The sequence below is a fragment of the Chlamydotis macqueenii genome, chromosome 9 (assembly GCF_036417535.1).
Source record: "Chlamydotis macqueenii isolate bChlMac1 chromosome 9, bChlMac1.mat, whole genome shotgun sequence".
NCBI lineage: Eukaryota > Metazoa > Chordata > Aves > Otidiformes > Otididae > Chlamydotis > Chlamydotis macqueenii.
The window spans coordinates 25823380-25840930 of NC_141564.1; the positions used below are offsets into that span (position 1 = coordinate 25823380).

At 45.3% G+C, this 17551-nt stretch overlaps 1 protein-coding gene across 1 annotated transcript in view; it reads right to left on the bottom strand.

Moving 5' to 3' along the window:
- Window positions 1-2222: 2222 nt before the first annotated feature.
- Window positions 2223-17551, bottom strand: part of RSRC1 (arginine and serine rich coiled-coil 1) — a 154018-nt gene continuing 138689 nt past the window's right edge. Inside the window, exons 9-11 of the mRNA XM_086755064.1 lie at window positions 5668-5774; window positions 4642-4788; window positions 2223-3848 (exon numbers count right to left, since the gene is read on the bottom strand). Coding sequence (XP_086611190.1) covers window positions 3756-3848; window positions 4642-4788; window positions 5668-5774 — 347 coding nt within the window. The 3' untranslated portion in view covers window positions 2223-3755. The remainder of the gene's footprint in view (window positions 3849-4641; window positions 4789-5667; window positions 5775-17551) is intronic.

Sequence of the window (17551 nt, forward strand, 5' to 3'; positions counted from 1 at the left end):
TTGATGGGGGGAGCCCGGCTGGAAGCGAAGCACAGCTCAGCGCCCGTGCCAGCACCCAGCTCCCGCCGCCCCTCTCCGGGCTGAGCGTCAGCTCCCCTCCCTTCCAGAAAAAGTGGCCGTATCGTGTCGCACCTCCCCGGAGTGGCAATTCCAGAGTGACTCAGTCTCTAAGTCTTGCTCCCCAGCGTCACATAATCCGGCTCAGCCACCGCTACTCTTTTTTCCTAGGTCTTAGCAAAGGAGGGAGAGAACGGTCAGAAAAAAAACCCCACAAATTAGGCAATTCTGCACTAAGTCAAAAGTATAAATGGTGAATATTTTAAATTCTGGAGTCATAATGCTTCTAGCATTGCTTTTAATTACTGCTGCAAGCTGCAGAGCCGCCGCAGCCCTGTGTCGTGTGTGGATTAAGTCATGGGTTCAAGCTGATCTCTCCTGAAACAGGTTTCTAGAGTTCAAGGATCTCCACTAAAAATAACTTGCTTCTTGTAACTTGACAAATGGAAAGCTGTAATCATCGAGAAGGTTGGCTTTGGGTTACCGACGGAAAAATGGCCTTCGGGATCATCCAGTCCCGCTCATATCGGAGCGACGGCGGCAGAAGTAGCAAAGTTTGATCTCCTGGCTGGCAGTGTTTTCTAGGATACCATTATTTTAGTAGCAAAAATCTTTCTAAAATGTAACAATAATCATAATTTTAAAACTAAACACAGCTCCTTTTCAAGCAATTATCATAATAGAAGATAGTTGTGGAGACGCTGGATGATTCAAGAACTCAGAAAAGGCTAGCGAACACTGTACCGAAAAGTTATCAAATCAAAATGAGCTGGGCTTGATCTTAATCGACGGTGGCTGTTCAGCAGGCTAAGTGAGATGAGTTTGCTAATGTAATTTCTAGGGGTAGAGGTCCTTGCTGACTACCAGAAGTCAGAATGGCTCAAGTTACAGCATTATCTTTTCACTCCTACACACCATTCGCCCGGGGCAGATTTAAGGTCGTTTGGCGCTGGGAGGAACTTTGTGGTTGAGCCGATTGTGTTGGAGACACCCGGTCACAAGTCCCGAACGCCAAAACCCCGCCACTGCTGTCTCTGCAGGCTGCGCAACGCGCCTCGTGCTGCTCTGTTTTGCCTGGATAAGTAGCAAACAGCCTTTCTTTCCCTTTCTTTATCAGGAATCTGTTCCCTTTCACCAGGAGCACGGAGCGAAGTGGAAAATATGACATAAAAATAAACTCTCCATAGGCAAGAGTCCTAAATACTAGATGTGAGAACACCAGAAGACCTTAGAAGCAAAGAAACTAAGAAAGTAGGATATGTTTCCATGTGTCTATGAAATAATTATTCTCAAATAATTGTCACTCCTCTTTGGCTCAGGAAAAGCACGGGCTGGGAGTCAGCAGCGCATTTTCCCAGGCTAACGGCGATTAACTGGTACACATTGATTCGGGTTGCGTGCCCATGTTACGACAGAGTTAATCACACTTGGATCAGGCTGATTAGGTAACAGATGCTGTCTTTTCCTCAAGCAAAAAGGCCCCACACGAGGAATGGTGGAGGGCATATGTATTTGGCTACCACCCATTTATGACGGGTCCAAATCTTGTAAAGTAATTTTCAGCAGGAAGTTTGTCAAAATTCTCCTTCGTTGTTGTGCAAAGCTGGTTACAGAGTGAAGTTAACTTGGGATGCTGCCGCCTTCTCCCATATTTCATTTGTTATACTCAAATATCTGCCTACCTTTGACAGGAAAATGAATCATTTATCACAGGATGCTGTTCAAGTAAAAGCAAAATAAGGAAATAGTTTACACAACTTGAATCAAGAGTGCTGCAGTCTAAACATTTCCACTTACAAGCCTACGGATCGGCTTTATACAAGCTTTATTTTGTTCTACCGGAGCAAACGCAGTGGAGCAGTGTCTGCTTTTGCTGAAGGGTTAGGCTGTGGAACGGCGACGGCAGGTTCTCAGCGAGGCAGAGCACCGATCCAGCGCCCCTGGGACAGAGCTTGCTGGACAAATGGAGTTGTGGATCGCTAAGCAATAGTAGGTACACCCTCTTGTTAGCACTAAGACTTATTTACTTATAACAGAGCAGTTTGCAGAATTTTTTAAGTATCCTATAGGGTTGTGAATTGTATAAAAGGAATAATTTTACATCTAACAAAAATACCCAAATTATCCCACATAACGTGTGAAAGAGAGGAATTCACACCCGTACCTTACATGGAGATCAAATCGTTTTTATTTACTACGAAACAAACAGAAGGAGATTAGAAAACAGAACAATGACAAACATTTACCGTTTGAAAATGCTGAAATGAAACAAGGGAAACAATTATTTTTTCCTACTTTTTATTGCAGACAAGGTAGTCTTGCAGGACCAAGTAAAACTAACACCGTTCGTAAAGAAAAAGGAAAAATGCGTTAGAATTCAAATTTAATACATTTTCCTTTTACATCAGTGATCTGAAAAAAAAAAAAAAAGACAACCAAAGTACATTTCTGGAATCATCCTCTATATTTTTTTTTTTTCACCACGGGAAAAGTAACATGACATTAATTTCTTCACTCACAGGGGAAGCAGATGCAGGTAACGTCCAGTGAGGTACACCCAGAGGAGGGGGGCTCAGTTCACTCTTGCTCTGATGCAGCAGTTTCTCACAGCTTTGCTAGACACCTCAGGAGAAACACTTCTGTATTTTATTTGGTTGGATGATGGACAGATTTTTTTTGTAAGGATACTCAGGCTAAATTTGATATGTTCAAACAGGCGCAATCTTTCATTATTTTAAAGTCACACCCGTGCAAACGGAAGCTTCACAGACTGAAAGCAGTGGCTCTGCACAGGAACGGGTATGCCATCAGTCTGGTTCCACAGAGGCCAGTACCATTGCACACAGTAATACTTCGATTATTTCCCATTGAGAGTTCATAGAAAGCTGTCTTTTACAGATTATTGAACATTTTCATGTGCTTAAAATTGCTCAGAAAAGAATATTTCTTGAAACCTGATGAAAACCTTATGATTTTGTTTAAAAGGATAACATAACATTTTCCTTACATCTGCTCCCGGCTGCTAACAGCAGTGCGTGGGTGTCCAAGGAGATGTAAAACACTTCTTTCCACTCAAGCCCAGCAGAAGCGAGGAAGCAGGCCAAGGCTGGCGCATCCACTCAGAAGAGCCCTTCAGCAAGGGGACTGTCCCCAGATGTCTGGGATTCAAAAGCTGCTCTGCAACGCAGAGCGGAGGGAAGGAGAGATAACAGCGATACCATTTGCCCCGCATCCTCCTCCAGCTGCAGAAGGTGTAATGGCCCACGGTGGTACCGCTTGTTCTCCCACTGTCTGAGCGCTGGTAAAGCTGAACTTTATTTGACAGTCTTATTTTTTCATTTATCTTTAAACTGCTACATGGTTATATATTTTTTTTTTTTTGATTGGGAGGTATAAAGTTACGTCTCCTTGGGCTGTCAGGTTTTTTGCATCCCAGAGGAATTCAGTACAAAAAAAAATTACAGCGCTCTGATAGCCTTTCCATCTACAGCGGGTAGCTCAGCGACACAAGTCACCCAGCAATGAGTTTGGAAAAAACCAGAGGGCAGAACATTCTTGTTTATTCAGATGACATATTTATTCTCTGTACACCTCATACGGAGTATTAAAATTCCCTCAAAAGAGAAAATAGAACAATTTAATGGTAGGATTTATTAGCATTCGTGGAGAACTGGTACGTGATGGTCACCGCAGTTTGCTCAGGCCACCGGACTGCCCATCAGCCTCTCCTGCCGAAGAGCAATCAGCCTCTGAAACCATTTCTCTTCTGCTTCTGCCTTCTCGATAAACAGCTGGGAGACAGCGAGGAGAGGAAGAAAAGCAGGCACAACTCATTAACTTTCTCTGTTGAAACACGTATCGACTATTTTGGTGCCCAAAGAAACAGCCCAGCTGCTTGGGGGCGTTAAAATCCAAAGGTGTTACAAATACATTAGTAAAAGCAGAGACTTTTACTAATTGGAAAGCCAAGACTTTGCAACTTCTGTCTGCTCCTGAAACAGCAAGCCCATCAGATGGCACAGGTCTTGATCTCTGGTAGCTCTGTTTGTTTTGCAGAACTTGCATTAGCGTTTTAACTGCAAGTCATTTTTAACTTGCTAGTTCTTAAAAAAATCTACTTACTCCTATTTCCAAGTGTTCACCAAGGAATTTGTATAAGTTTAGCCACAATGACTTAAAATTAGCTTGAGTTGGTCATGTATGTAAAGCTTTACGACTTGGCAAGGTGGGTGAGTTCCGAGTCCTCCACCAGGTTTCCAGCTACACAACCCAAAAGCAATCTTTCCTGAACAGATCCTGTGACCAGGATCTCAAATTCCCCTGCATTAAATTAACACTCTACTTTGTGATAAAATTTGTTTGTAACTCTAAAGCTACATCACTGGCGAACAACTCTTCTAATTGTTCTCTGCTGGATGATGCAAGGAGCGTGATGATCCCCGCTGAGTGCCCATTAGTGACCGGTCTCCAGACCACAGATTGTTTGCTGAGCAGCACAGCAAAATGGTCGTTTGGTTGCACGAACCTGCTCCCATTCAATGGGCTGGCTCGTTCTGAAGATAAAGTAAACATCGGCACACTTACGTTTGGATGCGCTAAGGAATTGTCATCTTGGTATTTGATGGCAGTAGGAATATTGGCAGGGGCTGGTTCTTTTTCAGGAGCAGATGCGTCAACGCTCCCTGCTCCGACAGTGACAGGTTCGTATTGCAGTTCAGGAGGCTCTGTTGACTAAAAAGAAAGAAACGTATCTGAGTATTTTATCCTCTAACTTCTAAACGTGCCCACGGAAGGATCCTCACGCAAACACCCCTCAGCGTGCTTAGCGTGACACACTGGACATGGACTAAGGTCCAGCCTAAACACGTCAGGTGAAAAAAGGGTTTTGCCCAAGGCGATGAGAGAGCTTGCAGAACAGCAGCACTGGTGTTTCGGATCACTTTCTGAAGAAGCCACGTGAACTTCCCAGAGACTTCTGAAAAGGCAAGAAAACGCACGTTCCAGGGGAAACAAACAGTGATAATTCAAAACACTTCGCCGTCAGACGTCAAAACTGAGCAAGCCTTTGCCTGCATGCTTCCAGACACAAAAGCATCTGAGTTCCCTAGAAGACTTGGCAGTCAAAACGCAGGTAAAATTCTGAAACCTGGATGTCTCACGTTAGGTTTTTGGAAAGCTGTCTGAAAACAACGCCATTTTGTTTCAGGGAGTAAGTATAGTCTTAAAGTCTGCCTTCAGTTAAGCAGAACTAAAACCACTGATCTCTACCTTTAATTACAGTGTAAACGTCTGATTACTTTTGGATTTGAATTCTTCTGCTTTTCCTAAAAAAAAAAAATCTTCATGGTTTTATATGATTTTAAAAGAATTTTTTAAATTTGGAGTTGCTCAGCACAGGCAGAAGATCCTATCAAAACAGCTGGTTTCACTGACATTCTTACACATTTGAATGTATCCTGCTTTGCACACCGCTCCGAGAGCACAGGAGAGTTGGGGGAGATTTAGGATTCTCAACATCGATGCTCTTTCATCAATGCAAATGTGCTAAGGGCACAGCTTCCGCCTGACTCTGAAAGGGTCACGCACCGAGAAAGGATATTGAAACCTTACCTTTTTGACTTCTTTACTTGATCTGAATGTCTGCGGAACAAAGGAGTCACTTTCAATAGCTTCAATTTCTTTCACTCGCCTCACTTGCTCCACGAGGGTGGCTTGGTCTGCAAAGGGAAGGTGTAATGTCAGGATACGTCACTGGAAGCCTACGAGCAATGTCTAAGCAACGCCTTGAGTATATTTTACAGCAGTACGTACCAGGAGAAAAAAAATTGTAACGCAGCCTAAAATACGCTCTTACAAAGAAAAACTCTCTCCTTTAGTACAAATAACACCAGTGAGTTGGCCGTTATTATTTAACATATGATGTCATTCAGGGTGCTAACTGAAGAACTCGCTAGAGATGTCCTCACAGGACACCTGCTGGATTTACGGCGTGAGGATTTCCTGGAGGAGCTAAGGATTCGGGGACAGCGCGGACAGCTCAGCGAGTACCACCTGTGCGCAGCAGCGCAACCGCTTCTGCCTGTACAGAGGCGAATTTGGCCTCTGCTGCAGTGTCCCCAGAGATGTGCCATCATCTGCTTTCTCAAGGCAAGCTCTGTGATTAGTTTGCCAGTACGAGTTACATTGTTAGGTGAATTTCACAACAAAAAATCTTACAATTTGGTAATAAAATATTCCTCACATACACACTAAACATTGTGTGCTCACATGATTCCTAGGTGACAAAATTGCAGCTGTTTGATCAAATGAGCAAAATGGCTTCCTTCTTGCAGTGTGAGGTGTACAAACCATGTATTTCACAGGACAGTTTTGAATCTCAGGTTGAGATTTTATTTTGACGAAGCAAACGGAGCTCCCAGTGACATTATGGTGACGAGCAGCTCCTGCCAACCGGGGTATGAGCTACGCTGAGCACGTAACTGGGGTGCTGTCAGGTGAGCTTTGCTGGTTCTTTCACCGCTCAACCGGACAGTCTTCTGGAAAGATTACGCTGGCAGGAAGCAAAGAGCATTCATAATGCAAGATACACTTTAAAAAAAAAAATCAGACTACAGATGGATGACGGTGAAGTTTCCTGTTAGAGAGATGTTGACCTAAGCTGCCACAGGGACGGTCCGGCCTCTCTCCCCGCCACGGCTCTTGTGCAGCCTGGCGTCGCTCCTTTTGCCAAAGGCTCAGTGATGCAGTCAGCGCACTCGTAAGGTGAAAGCTCGCACTCATGCCACAGTCCCACAAAGCAGGGCATCGCCTCCGAAACTCCGCGGCCAGGCTTACAACGCAGCAGCAACATCCTGCACAGGCTCATCCCGTACATACTCGCCTCTAACTCCCACGTGCTTCCAAAAGGGTCTGTACTGGTGGGGCGGATGTCAGAGCAGGTATAAAAAGTTAAATTTCTTGTTCCAAAGAAACCAAAGTATATGTAAAGTCAGGAAAAGTGCTTGCAGACCAAAAGAGCTTGCAGAATTATTTAGAAATTCAGAAGTACCAAATTCTTTCTCCGTGTACAAAACTCTAAATCCTAATTCACCTAGATGTACACATACACTGCAAAATGCTTTCTCTTCTGCACAAGAAAAAAAATAAACGTAACTTACATCCCTCTGCAATGACTAACCGCTGAAAACTCATTTCAGTCTACTAATGACGAGTGAGCGGAGCTTCAGATGAGCAAATAAACGAGTGGCAGCTCAGAAATATTCCTGGAATGGACGTGCCCGCACCGAATTAACAACCTCATTCTCTAGCAACCAACAGGTGGTACCAGGAACCTGTTCCATTTTCAGCCCGGGCAGCACGGCTGGTCTGTAACAGCCCGTCTGGCACAAAGGTATTTGCTCTACTGTTTCATTTTCTGCTTCTTCAGGTGCACAGCTCAGTTAATCACCCTTACCTACTTCTAGGTCTACCTGCAGGGACATTCATTCTGTTAATGGCATGCTTTTGTTTGCAATTTTAACCAGTTTACCTTATTTACTTAGGAAAACCATCTGCTTTCTACACTGGGGCCAGCCCGCAACGGTCGAGGCAGCGCATCAGGGAGCGGTGGACAGGTTTTGCGGTGAGCAGCGCATAAAATAGGTAAGGCTGACAAAAGACAGGAACTTTCAAGCAGCAAACAAGGAGCTGCCTCATTGCTTAAAAATGCTTCGGGAATATTGTTCGGTCTCGATGGATCTGACGAGTGGAAAAATGAGGAACACGCTAACCATTCCTGCGGATGTTGGCTGTGCAGAAAGTCAAATCCAGCGACTGCCGACTCCGGCTGACCGCGCCAGGCAGTGAGCTCACCCCTGACGCTTTAATAACTTCACTGGACCCCGCACGGGGTCTGCGCCGCTGCGGGAAGCACGCAGGAGCGGCTCGCTGGAACCTCCTGGGGAAGAGCGGCTCTCTGGAGCGCGGCACGCGCGGTGTCCTCAGCCGGGGTGAGGCCGGGAACCGGGAGGGACGCGGCCGAGGCTTTCACAAAGCCTACGGTCCGTTCCCCGCCTGCTCCGCTGTCTTATACCAATCACCAACCTCCGGGAATGACAAATTACAAAGGGGGCAAAAATCACTAAATATTTCGAATTACATCAGTGACATTAACTTGGGGAAAATGGACTGGAGGAAGCGCAACCCATTAGTGCACGATTTTTTTGACAAACACATTATTGGCAGATAAAATGACTTCCATACGTTGTTTGTCAGATGTCAGTAGAAAGGATATGTATTTCATAGTAAAATCAAAAATAATGGAGTCAGAAAGCTAAGAGGCTACAGACAAAAAAAAAAAATCAATACTAACTCTTTGCACAGCAAGTCTTTTTACCGAGTTACAGTGAAAAAAAATAACTACATCTTGTGTTAGGGCTCGTTGAGGCCGTTTTTTACAAAAACCAGCAGCAGGCACAGTCACCATTCCTGTCACCAGCGCTCTCCCGCTGACGCTCGGCACTGGCAATGCGGCGCAGCGGCGTGGCCGGGGGACCCGCAACCCCCGGGGTTAAAACATCGCGATTTATGCCCTTAGCCTAAAATTGGATCTATTAGGAGAATATTTTGTTCATCTAATTTTAAAGTAATCCCAGGATTTTTGCCTCAATTACCCCAGGCACAGAGGATTTTGGTATTTTACACTTTCCATAAAATATATATATATATATACACACACACACTCATCTTTTAGAGCTGCAATGTTCGCATTGACTTAGTCTGTATGAGCAATAATTCAAAATGCCACTTTAGAAACAAGACGAATACCTCTGCTAGATCAACCCTTCAGATGCCATCCAAAAATTTCACACCCACAATCATTGCAGACACCAGAGAACTGGATCAAAGAAAAAGTAACTTGCCTGCAAGCTCCGTGTCAAATATTCCCATTTCCTTCCTTATTTCTAAAGACAAAACTGCTGATGAAGCCCGCTACGAATTTAACAGGCATTGAAACAGAGGCGTTAAATGACTAATGAAATCTTGTGAATGACTCGTTAAATAAAAACACGTTTTAAATATCTCTTGTCTAATCTTTACAAATTCTTGTAAATTTGTAATGCGTACTGGACTCGCTGCTAATCGATAATCCTGACCAGGAAAAGGAGCCCATGCCTTCACCTAACGAGTTTTCTTTCAAGCAGGTCTAACTTACAAATCAAAGCAATAACAGAATAAACCTGAAATATTCCTCAGCAGATAAGCTTCTTCAGATTTTACTAATTATATTTAAGGCGATACAGCTAGTTCATTTAACTGACCCCTGTAAAATAGAATATATTTTAAGTAATATGCTTTGAAACACAGAAAAAAAAGTTGCTATTTTTTTCTGCTCTGCTGTTTTTGAGTTGAGGATGAAAAGAACACAAACGGACACCAGATTAAACAGACCAACTAAAGAGGAAAATATTTTCCTCTTCCTTCCACTTTAGGGTTGGCTTAGGTGATAGCGTAGCATTTTTGCACAACTCTGTACATGCAGCTCTACGGAGGAGACAATTAGCAGGAGACAATTAGCCGCGGCTGACAGGGGCTGCCCCCTGAGCCGGGCGCGCGCCGGAGCCCGCCGGCATCTGCGCAGCGTGACCTCAAGGCCGACACCTTTCCCCGCGTCTCAGTGCCGACGGCTGCGGGTGCCGGGTGGAGAACGTCGCTAGTGTCCTCAACAGCCACCTCACAGGCGAGACCTCCCGCACCAGCCAGCCGCTACAGCCATTTTACAGAAAACGGGAGGAAATCGCCCCAATTCCTCCCGCAAGCTTTTGTGTCAACGCAGTGTCCCCCCCAACCCAAGTCCCTCTGCCCCCAGAGCGGGGTGAGGCCCTGGGAGGTGGTGCGGGCTGAAGGCCACCTCAGCCCTGGTTTCTCCCCCCGGCCCGGCCCCGGCTGGGCCAGCCGTTAGAGGGAGGCACCGCCACGCACAACGCCGGCCGCATCCCCGCCTTTGTCTGCGGAAAATTGCGGACGACGAGGCCCGAAGACGCTGCGAGCCGAGCATCCCTTCCGGGGCGCCTGCCGGATTCGTTCCAAAACGGCCTCTTTCCTCTAACAACTTCAAGCGACGGTAATAACCGCTCGATGCCGCTAACGTTTCCTGATCCCCTTAGCCCTGTCAAAGCACCGTTTCAACACTTGGCCACACTATTTCCTCGCTGTTGCCATTTCCAAAGAAAGAACTTTTTCCAGCCAATGTCGCAGAAACAAGAAAACCTACTCCAAAATGAGCAACCGCGGCCAGAGAAAGTTCGTGCTGTTAACTTGTGTTCTTCAAACTCCGCTGTAAGTACTGCGGTACCACAATTACAATGGATTAAAATAGCACGTTGTAAGCACTCTAGGACTTAGGAGAGAGTTCCAGAGCACTTAGAATTTGCTATTTTAATATGTTATAATCATAACCTAGCCTTCATGGTACTTTAAAACAAGTCTGGACACTAACAGCTTTTTCTCCAACAGGAACGGAAGCACTGGGTGTAAAATCCAGCAGAAGACGCGGCGGTAAACTTCAGCGACTGAGTTCTGAATTCAAGGAAAAAGCCAAAACCAGCCAACGAAGCGGTAGGAAACAGCCCTAATATCTTTTAAATTGTTGGCTATTTTCCTTCCCTCGACAGAGGGACTGGCGGAGCGCAGGCCCGGGGGCCGCGGAGCTGGCTGGCCGGCTGCCGGCCGCCCCCGGCGCAGAACCGCAGGCCAGCGGCCCGCCGGGAGCGCCGGCGCGGGGCACACCGCGTTTGTCACCGCGGCTGATGTCAGAGATACGGCGCTCTTTTTTCTCAGCACACAAAAGCAAGATATGTAATTCAATGCTCAATTTACCCTTGTCTCGTAGGAGATTTTTCCCCGCTAATTGATAGAAATTAAGCCATTAATCAAGCCACTAGCCATCATTCAAACCGGGGAAGATGAATACAAACTTTCATCATAACCACCTTCCCCATTTTAGTGTTCATTAGCATTAATTTTTAATGCAATTATGCTATTCTTTTACGCTGAGCTCATAAATTACTGCTCTTTTGTTGCTCGCTGGCCTTGTAAAATCCAAGGTAATGCTTTGTGCTCTGATCTTAAAGGCAATTACTGGGTTCTTCTATCTTTTATATATCTCCATCCCAAATAACCTCTGTACTGGATGTTCAGCCTAACGAGTGTATACGTTACAGACGCGTACAATATATAACAATTTGTCTGTGTTAAACCTGTACACGTATCTGTTCTACACCTTCAGATAAATAAACCTACTGCTGCATCTAGCCGCATCCCAGGATGTACAGGGATCCAACTGGACACAAACAACAGAACCAAAGTCCTTCCACAGTGAAGCGTTACTTACGCTGGACATACAGAAAAAAAATTGCTGTCTTGTAGACGGGGGTGGAAACGGGATTTATAGCGGCACCGGGGCTGTGCCTGAGGCCTGCTGTCGGACACGCAGGACAGAAACTTTGCAGGTGCTCAGGCTTCGGCACGGACCTTCCTTTGTTTCCCTTCACAAAGTTCTGCTGAACGTGAAGATGGGCGATTGCATGTGCCCACTGATTTATTTTTTATTTTCCTTTTGCATGTTACAGCGCGTGGTATCACTCACAGAGTCTTTCCACGACACGGTGTTTAACGTCCGTATTTTAACGGATTCCACGGTATCACACGCTGACACACGGTGCCACTGTGATGCTCCGTGTCAATAACAGCAACTTCCATGCTTTTATTCCAGTCCATATATTGATCCTCAGTAACACACCAGGGGAAATGCACAGGAGCTCCAGCCACCTCTGGTTGCCCTCAAACACCAAATACCATTTCAGCGGCTAAATGAAAAATGAAACGTGGATTAGCAAACTGTTGTTTGTTTGTTTTCAATTATTTTTTCCGGTTCTTTCCTGGGCCAAGCCTTTAGCTGGTACATGAAATAATGCCGTTCAGCCCAGCTAAACATCTCTCTGGCACCAATAAAATATGATACATGTATTTAGAATCCCACTTAATCTAGGCCTCGGCCACCATAAAGAAGACAATTCTGAGTTAAGTCTCGTACTTATCCCACAGATTCACTCTGGTCTCTGGGGCAAACACCCATTGGACACGCGGTAAGTACACACGCAACGCTGGCACGGCCACCGAGATCAACAAACCCCGTTTTTTTAACAGAAAATGAAAGACTCCACACAAGGGATTGTGGTTTAAGCAAACGGATACACTTTCTGTTAAATTTAACCAAAGGAACAGCCTCCCCTAGCTGCACAGCCTCCTTAATTCATCCCTTTTTTCGGTGAACGCCGACACGGGCTCCACACCGAGACGCTCTAACTTGCCTCTTCACGACGCAGGTGGCCAGCAAAGCCCTGAACGTGGGCAGCAAAACACACCTAACCAGTAAAACCATCAACACGACGCTCCTTGCACCTTGAAGTAGGTAGCGCAGAGGTGCGGGTGTGAACGTGGATCTGTAAACCGCAGCCGGCCGAAGAAATGGGTTTAGAGCCTCTCTCTTATCCCCAGTCTCTCAATCTGCCTCCAACGGAGCCTGTAACGCTACAAATCCTGAAACAGCTCTCCGAGACTCACTTTGTGAAAACAAAGCAACGTTTATGAAGACGCAGTGAAACGGCACTGATTTGCCAATTATCGGCAAACTTGACTTCTAAAAATCCAGTTACTGCTTTTGAATGAATCCACCTTCATTTAGTCAAACCATAATTCTTGGAAATGATCCTGTTTGCTCCTGCTTTACCAAGATTTTTTGTTTTTCAGCCCCAAAAGACTGAAGACAGGCTTAATACACACAACGTTGCATGGTTTGTTATGTCCAATGTATATCTGCAAGCTTAAAAACCTCCGACTTTTTACTTTAAACACTGCTGCAGCTCCAGATGATGGTGGAGACAACGGTTTAACAGAGCCAGGCATCCGTTCCTCTGGAGCTCTCCGCAGCTGCTGAAGTAGGGATGAAACCGCACCAAGGGGAAGTGAAAAAGCCAGGAGGGAACGGGCGCCTTGCGCAAGCAGGGAAACGCACGGCAAAGGAGATCGGGGCAGAGGGAGAGCTGGTAATGTTCATTGCAGTTAACGTGTCCTGAGGAACTCTATCTGACACCAGGCTCTTCCTCCACCTCCAGGAAGAAGCGCAGCACGGCCTTTAACCACCCTGCCCACCTTCTGCGGGAAACACAGGGCTCTGAGCCGGCCGTCGCGCCGACAAATCGCGTACGGCAACTGAGGTAAACGGGAGCTGGGTTTGGGTTACACAAAACGCAAAACTGAGTGTACCAAAGCCAATGATCGATTTAAAGTTCTTCCAAGTTGAGCCCCTGTCATACTTCTGTCTCTGCTCTCTTCTTAAAAACCCAGAATTAACACTCGCTCACCTCGCCGGGCGGTTGCGAGGATGAAAGCATTCACGTTCGCATCCTGTAGCGATGAGCCCCCGGAACAGCCCGTGAAGAAATTCATAACGCTGCTTTTAAGACGAGGTTTGAATAGGTACAGTCAAATAAAGTCCAGATCTGCATGTGGAATAACGAGAATATAACATAATTACTAGTTCCTGTTAACTAGAGAGTGGCCAAACTGAAACAACACTGACCGAGGCAGAGACCCCGAGGGAAGTTTACAATTATGCGCCTAAAAGCCGTAATGCTTGACTCTGAGTTTTTTTTTCCTGAATTCCCAAGCGTTTGCTCTGTTTTAATGCAGAGGTGCAGTTTTGGTGTGCGCATGCGTGAGCGTACACACATATTTATTTGCACACACACCCCCCCTCAAACATGCTTTCTCCTAGACACAGCGCAGAATCGGGCCACGGAGATACGGCACGGGCCCGAACCTCTCCGCTAACGAGCACATCGCCAAACAAGATGCCAAAATAAAAAGAGTAAGAAGAGAGTTCACATTTGGTTAGCCTTTCTTTCCATATTCTTGAAGAATATTTCTCTGCTCCAGACCTCTAATTTAGCTCATCCCATTCCCCGACTTGGAGGCCGGAGCCTTCCCGTACACAAAAAATCCTTTTTTTTCCCTTTCTGCCCTTCCTTTTTACGTGGCAGACGACGCTGCCAAGCCAGTAGAACCCCGCAGACCGCCGGCCGGCGTAGGTATTGAAGTCGGGTCCGTTTACCCCGCACGCACCATCCGTTAGCGCTGAGCTGTGTTTAAGTGTAACTGGAGAAGCACGGGGAGGGATACTGGCTAACTGGGATGGGCTGGAAGCAAATCAAAGACTAAAAAGAAGAAAGGGGGGGAGAAGATCCCTTTCTTACAATTGTTATTGGAGAAAACAATGACAATAAATCCCTTCCCTGGGGAGTGTGTGTAGTGAAGTAATTTTCCCCATGTCCCAGTACACGGAGCCCCTGAAGGCCTCTTTCCAGATGGAAAAAGGCCTTGGTACCGATGGAGACTGGGAAAAGCACCCCTCCAGCTTTCTGTTGCTGTTGGCACGAGGACATCAAGCCAGACTCAGCCCAAGAAAACCTAAAACCTAAGCGGCCGACTGCACCGTTTAATTTTTTGTTTTGTTTTTAATCAGCGTAAATCTTCAAAGGGAGGGCGTACGCTGCGTTATTTCGGCAAGGGCTCATCGAGGCCGGTCCCTACCCAGCCGTGCCCGGGGAAGCCCCGGCACTGGGCGCCTACCCGATGCCGGCAGCTCTGGCGCTGGGGACGGGACGGAGCGGCAGACCTACGGCCAGGCTCGGCCTAGCGCCGCTTTGCGCTGGGCTCGTCACGGCCGGACAATCCAGCCGGCTCCTCGGGACACGCCATGCAGTCTACCGACCGTTTATTTGCCCTTTGCTGGGTAATTCTGTTTCTTTCTGCTGCATCTCCTGGCTCCTTTCATTTTTCACACATTTCTCACATTTCAAAAATAGCGCTCAATTCATCCTCGCTCTTGTAAAATTTATTTCCCCCGTATATTAAATATATTTTAGTTTAAATCAAAAAAGAAACTGGTGATTTGGAGACGGATACAAAGTGGTACTTCACCGCTGGAAGGAGCCCACGCGCGATGCGGTTTTAACGTAGATCTGGGAATTTTGCCATGTTAAATTATAGGAACGCAGGCCCAGCAGCAGGGTAGTACCTTAATGCTTCAACGTGAAGGAAAGAAAACATAACTCAATTAAAATATACACTTTGGGGATTTTTCTGACGCTCTAGATACTTGGGAAAGCTGCCACCCACCCTGACCTCTCTGTTATAATTACATATGTCATCTTAAATATCATTAATTGAGTCTATATTTCACTCATCCTACATGTTTACTGAATGTCTGGATTCTTTCTTCGCCTTTAATAACCTACCTTTTTCCAGGGAAGAAAAAGGCTTAAATAAAATGAGTGACACAACTTCCTTGCAATTACTTTGGAGAAGAGCAATACCGACTTGAAATTCATATCTAGCAAATATGTAGATGCTCGATGCTCTGAACGTACGTATTTTGTTTGAATTCAGGTGATGACTTACGCACGGACTTAGAGGAAATGCATACGTTTCTGGGGAGTGTAGTCTAAAAGAAAAAGATAAGGCTCTTCTGACTGCAAATAATTAATTCAGTTAGAGTCCATAGAGCCGTCTCTTATTTAAATTGAGCAATGCACTCAATTACTCCTCTAAGTATACAATTTAACATAAAATCAGACTGCAGTTACGGGATCCTTACTGACAGAGTTGACTGTTTCTGCTTTAAACTAGGTTTAATTAATGACTTTACAAGGAGTTTTAAACAGAAAATGTAAATACCGTATGCTTTTCTCGAGAAAAAGAAAGAAAATACATGTGTGCTCTTACACGTACGTAAGCCTGAAATCTCCGAGGCGTAGCTTTATTGCTTCGCAATTCCCTTTTTAAATATAAACCCAAGAAAGCACAGCCATACACCTGGGGAAGGAGAAGAAAATGGTTGGAAGATTTCGGGGAAGCGAAGAATAGGCTCTGCTGTCTTCGGCTTCCGTTCACGTTGTGACGCCGGCGCTTCCCCCCCAGCTGGGAGCTGTGACGCGAATCCATTTCTTTATTTGCTTCTAAAATAACGGGAGCACCACTCCAGTTTTTAGGCCCTCGGTCTCTACCAGAGACCCAAGAAGAGGGTTATTCTGCGTCCAGAGCCGCCGTGGAAGCTCAGGCCAACGAGAACCACACCAAAACATTCTGAAACCGTTCCTGGCGGTGACGGTGTAATAGTTTTTGACTGAATTGATCGTTCCCTGACAATACATGACTCAGCCTTGCAAATGCATCAACTCTGTAATGAGGAGCTATTAAGTCTATTGATTTCCTGATTTCAATTGATAGCTAGCAGGCCAAAGCTACACATCAATATTTGCGTAACTAATACCCAAGAGCTAACAATTTTGACAAATGAAAACCTCAGTAGACCAAACAGTGCAAATTAATGGAAATTTAAAGACCAAACCTCAGAATTTAAGTGAAATATTTAATGAACGGATAAATACGCCTTATATTTCTGCAGAATTCTGGGTTTTACATGGAGGAAATTAGTGAAAATACAGAAACTCCCAGAAGGATGCTCTTCTCTTGGTACCTAAACTGGGGAATTCTGCAATACAGAGCAGCAAACCCAAGATACCAGCTCCTCAAACCAGACTGTTTCAAAATGAATAACTGAAAATGGAATACTTCTGAATAAATTCCTAAACCAGACAAAATCCATGCATAGTGCACTGGCACAAGCACGTCTCCAGACCGCACGTTTCTGCAATAGGTATTGTCGCAACTGGAGACCAACATCTCGCAATCCTACCCCTGAGCTTTCTTCTGGTTTGGGGTTCTTTTTAAAAATAAAATTGGAATATCAAAAAGAAGCAGTACAAGTATACTTATAGCTTCCTCCTAAGCAGGATAGATTCTCTCTCTTTTTTTTTTTTTTTAATTTCTTTTTCTCTCTCCCTTCCATTTGCTTTGGACAAAATAAATCCATAGACGGCTGTCCACAACCCATGTTTTCCAGATCTCTGACCACTCACCTCACGCTCCATCACTGCTGCCTGGGATTATTCAAGGAGCTTATGAGAGGACAAAAAATCAGATTTTTTTTACTTTCCAAGACGGGAACTCCCGTCCCCTTTGCTGCCTGGCCGTTTCACACACCGTTGTTTATTTTCCCTTTTAGAAGCAGCTTTTCAATACGCAGCTATAAATTTCTTTTTAAAATGATTGAAGTCAGATAACTAATTACGTGATTGCTTTACAATCCCATTACCCTAACTGATGCTTATGCCAGACCTATCCTTTAGCACAAACAAACGCCATCAAGACGACAGTAAAACACACAACATTAACGAAGTACAGCAGCCATTTTTGATTTTCACCTCTCTTAAATTTTGAAGGAAATTTCAAAACTTTTAATTGTAAAAAAAGTCATAAATGCCCTGTGAGAGAGACGTGACTTTATCTGTGTTCTCACTTTCAGAGCAGAAGTAGCTAAAATCTGAATATT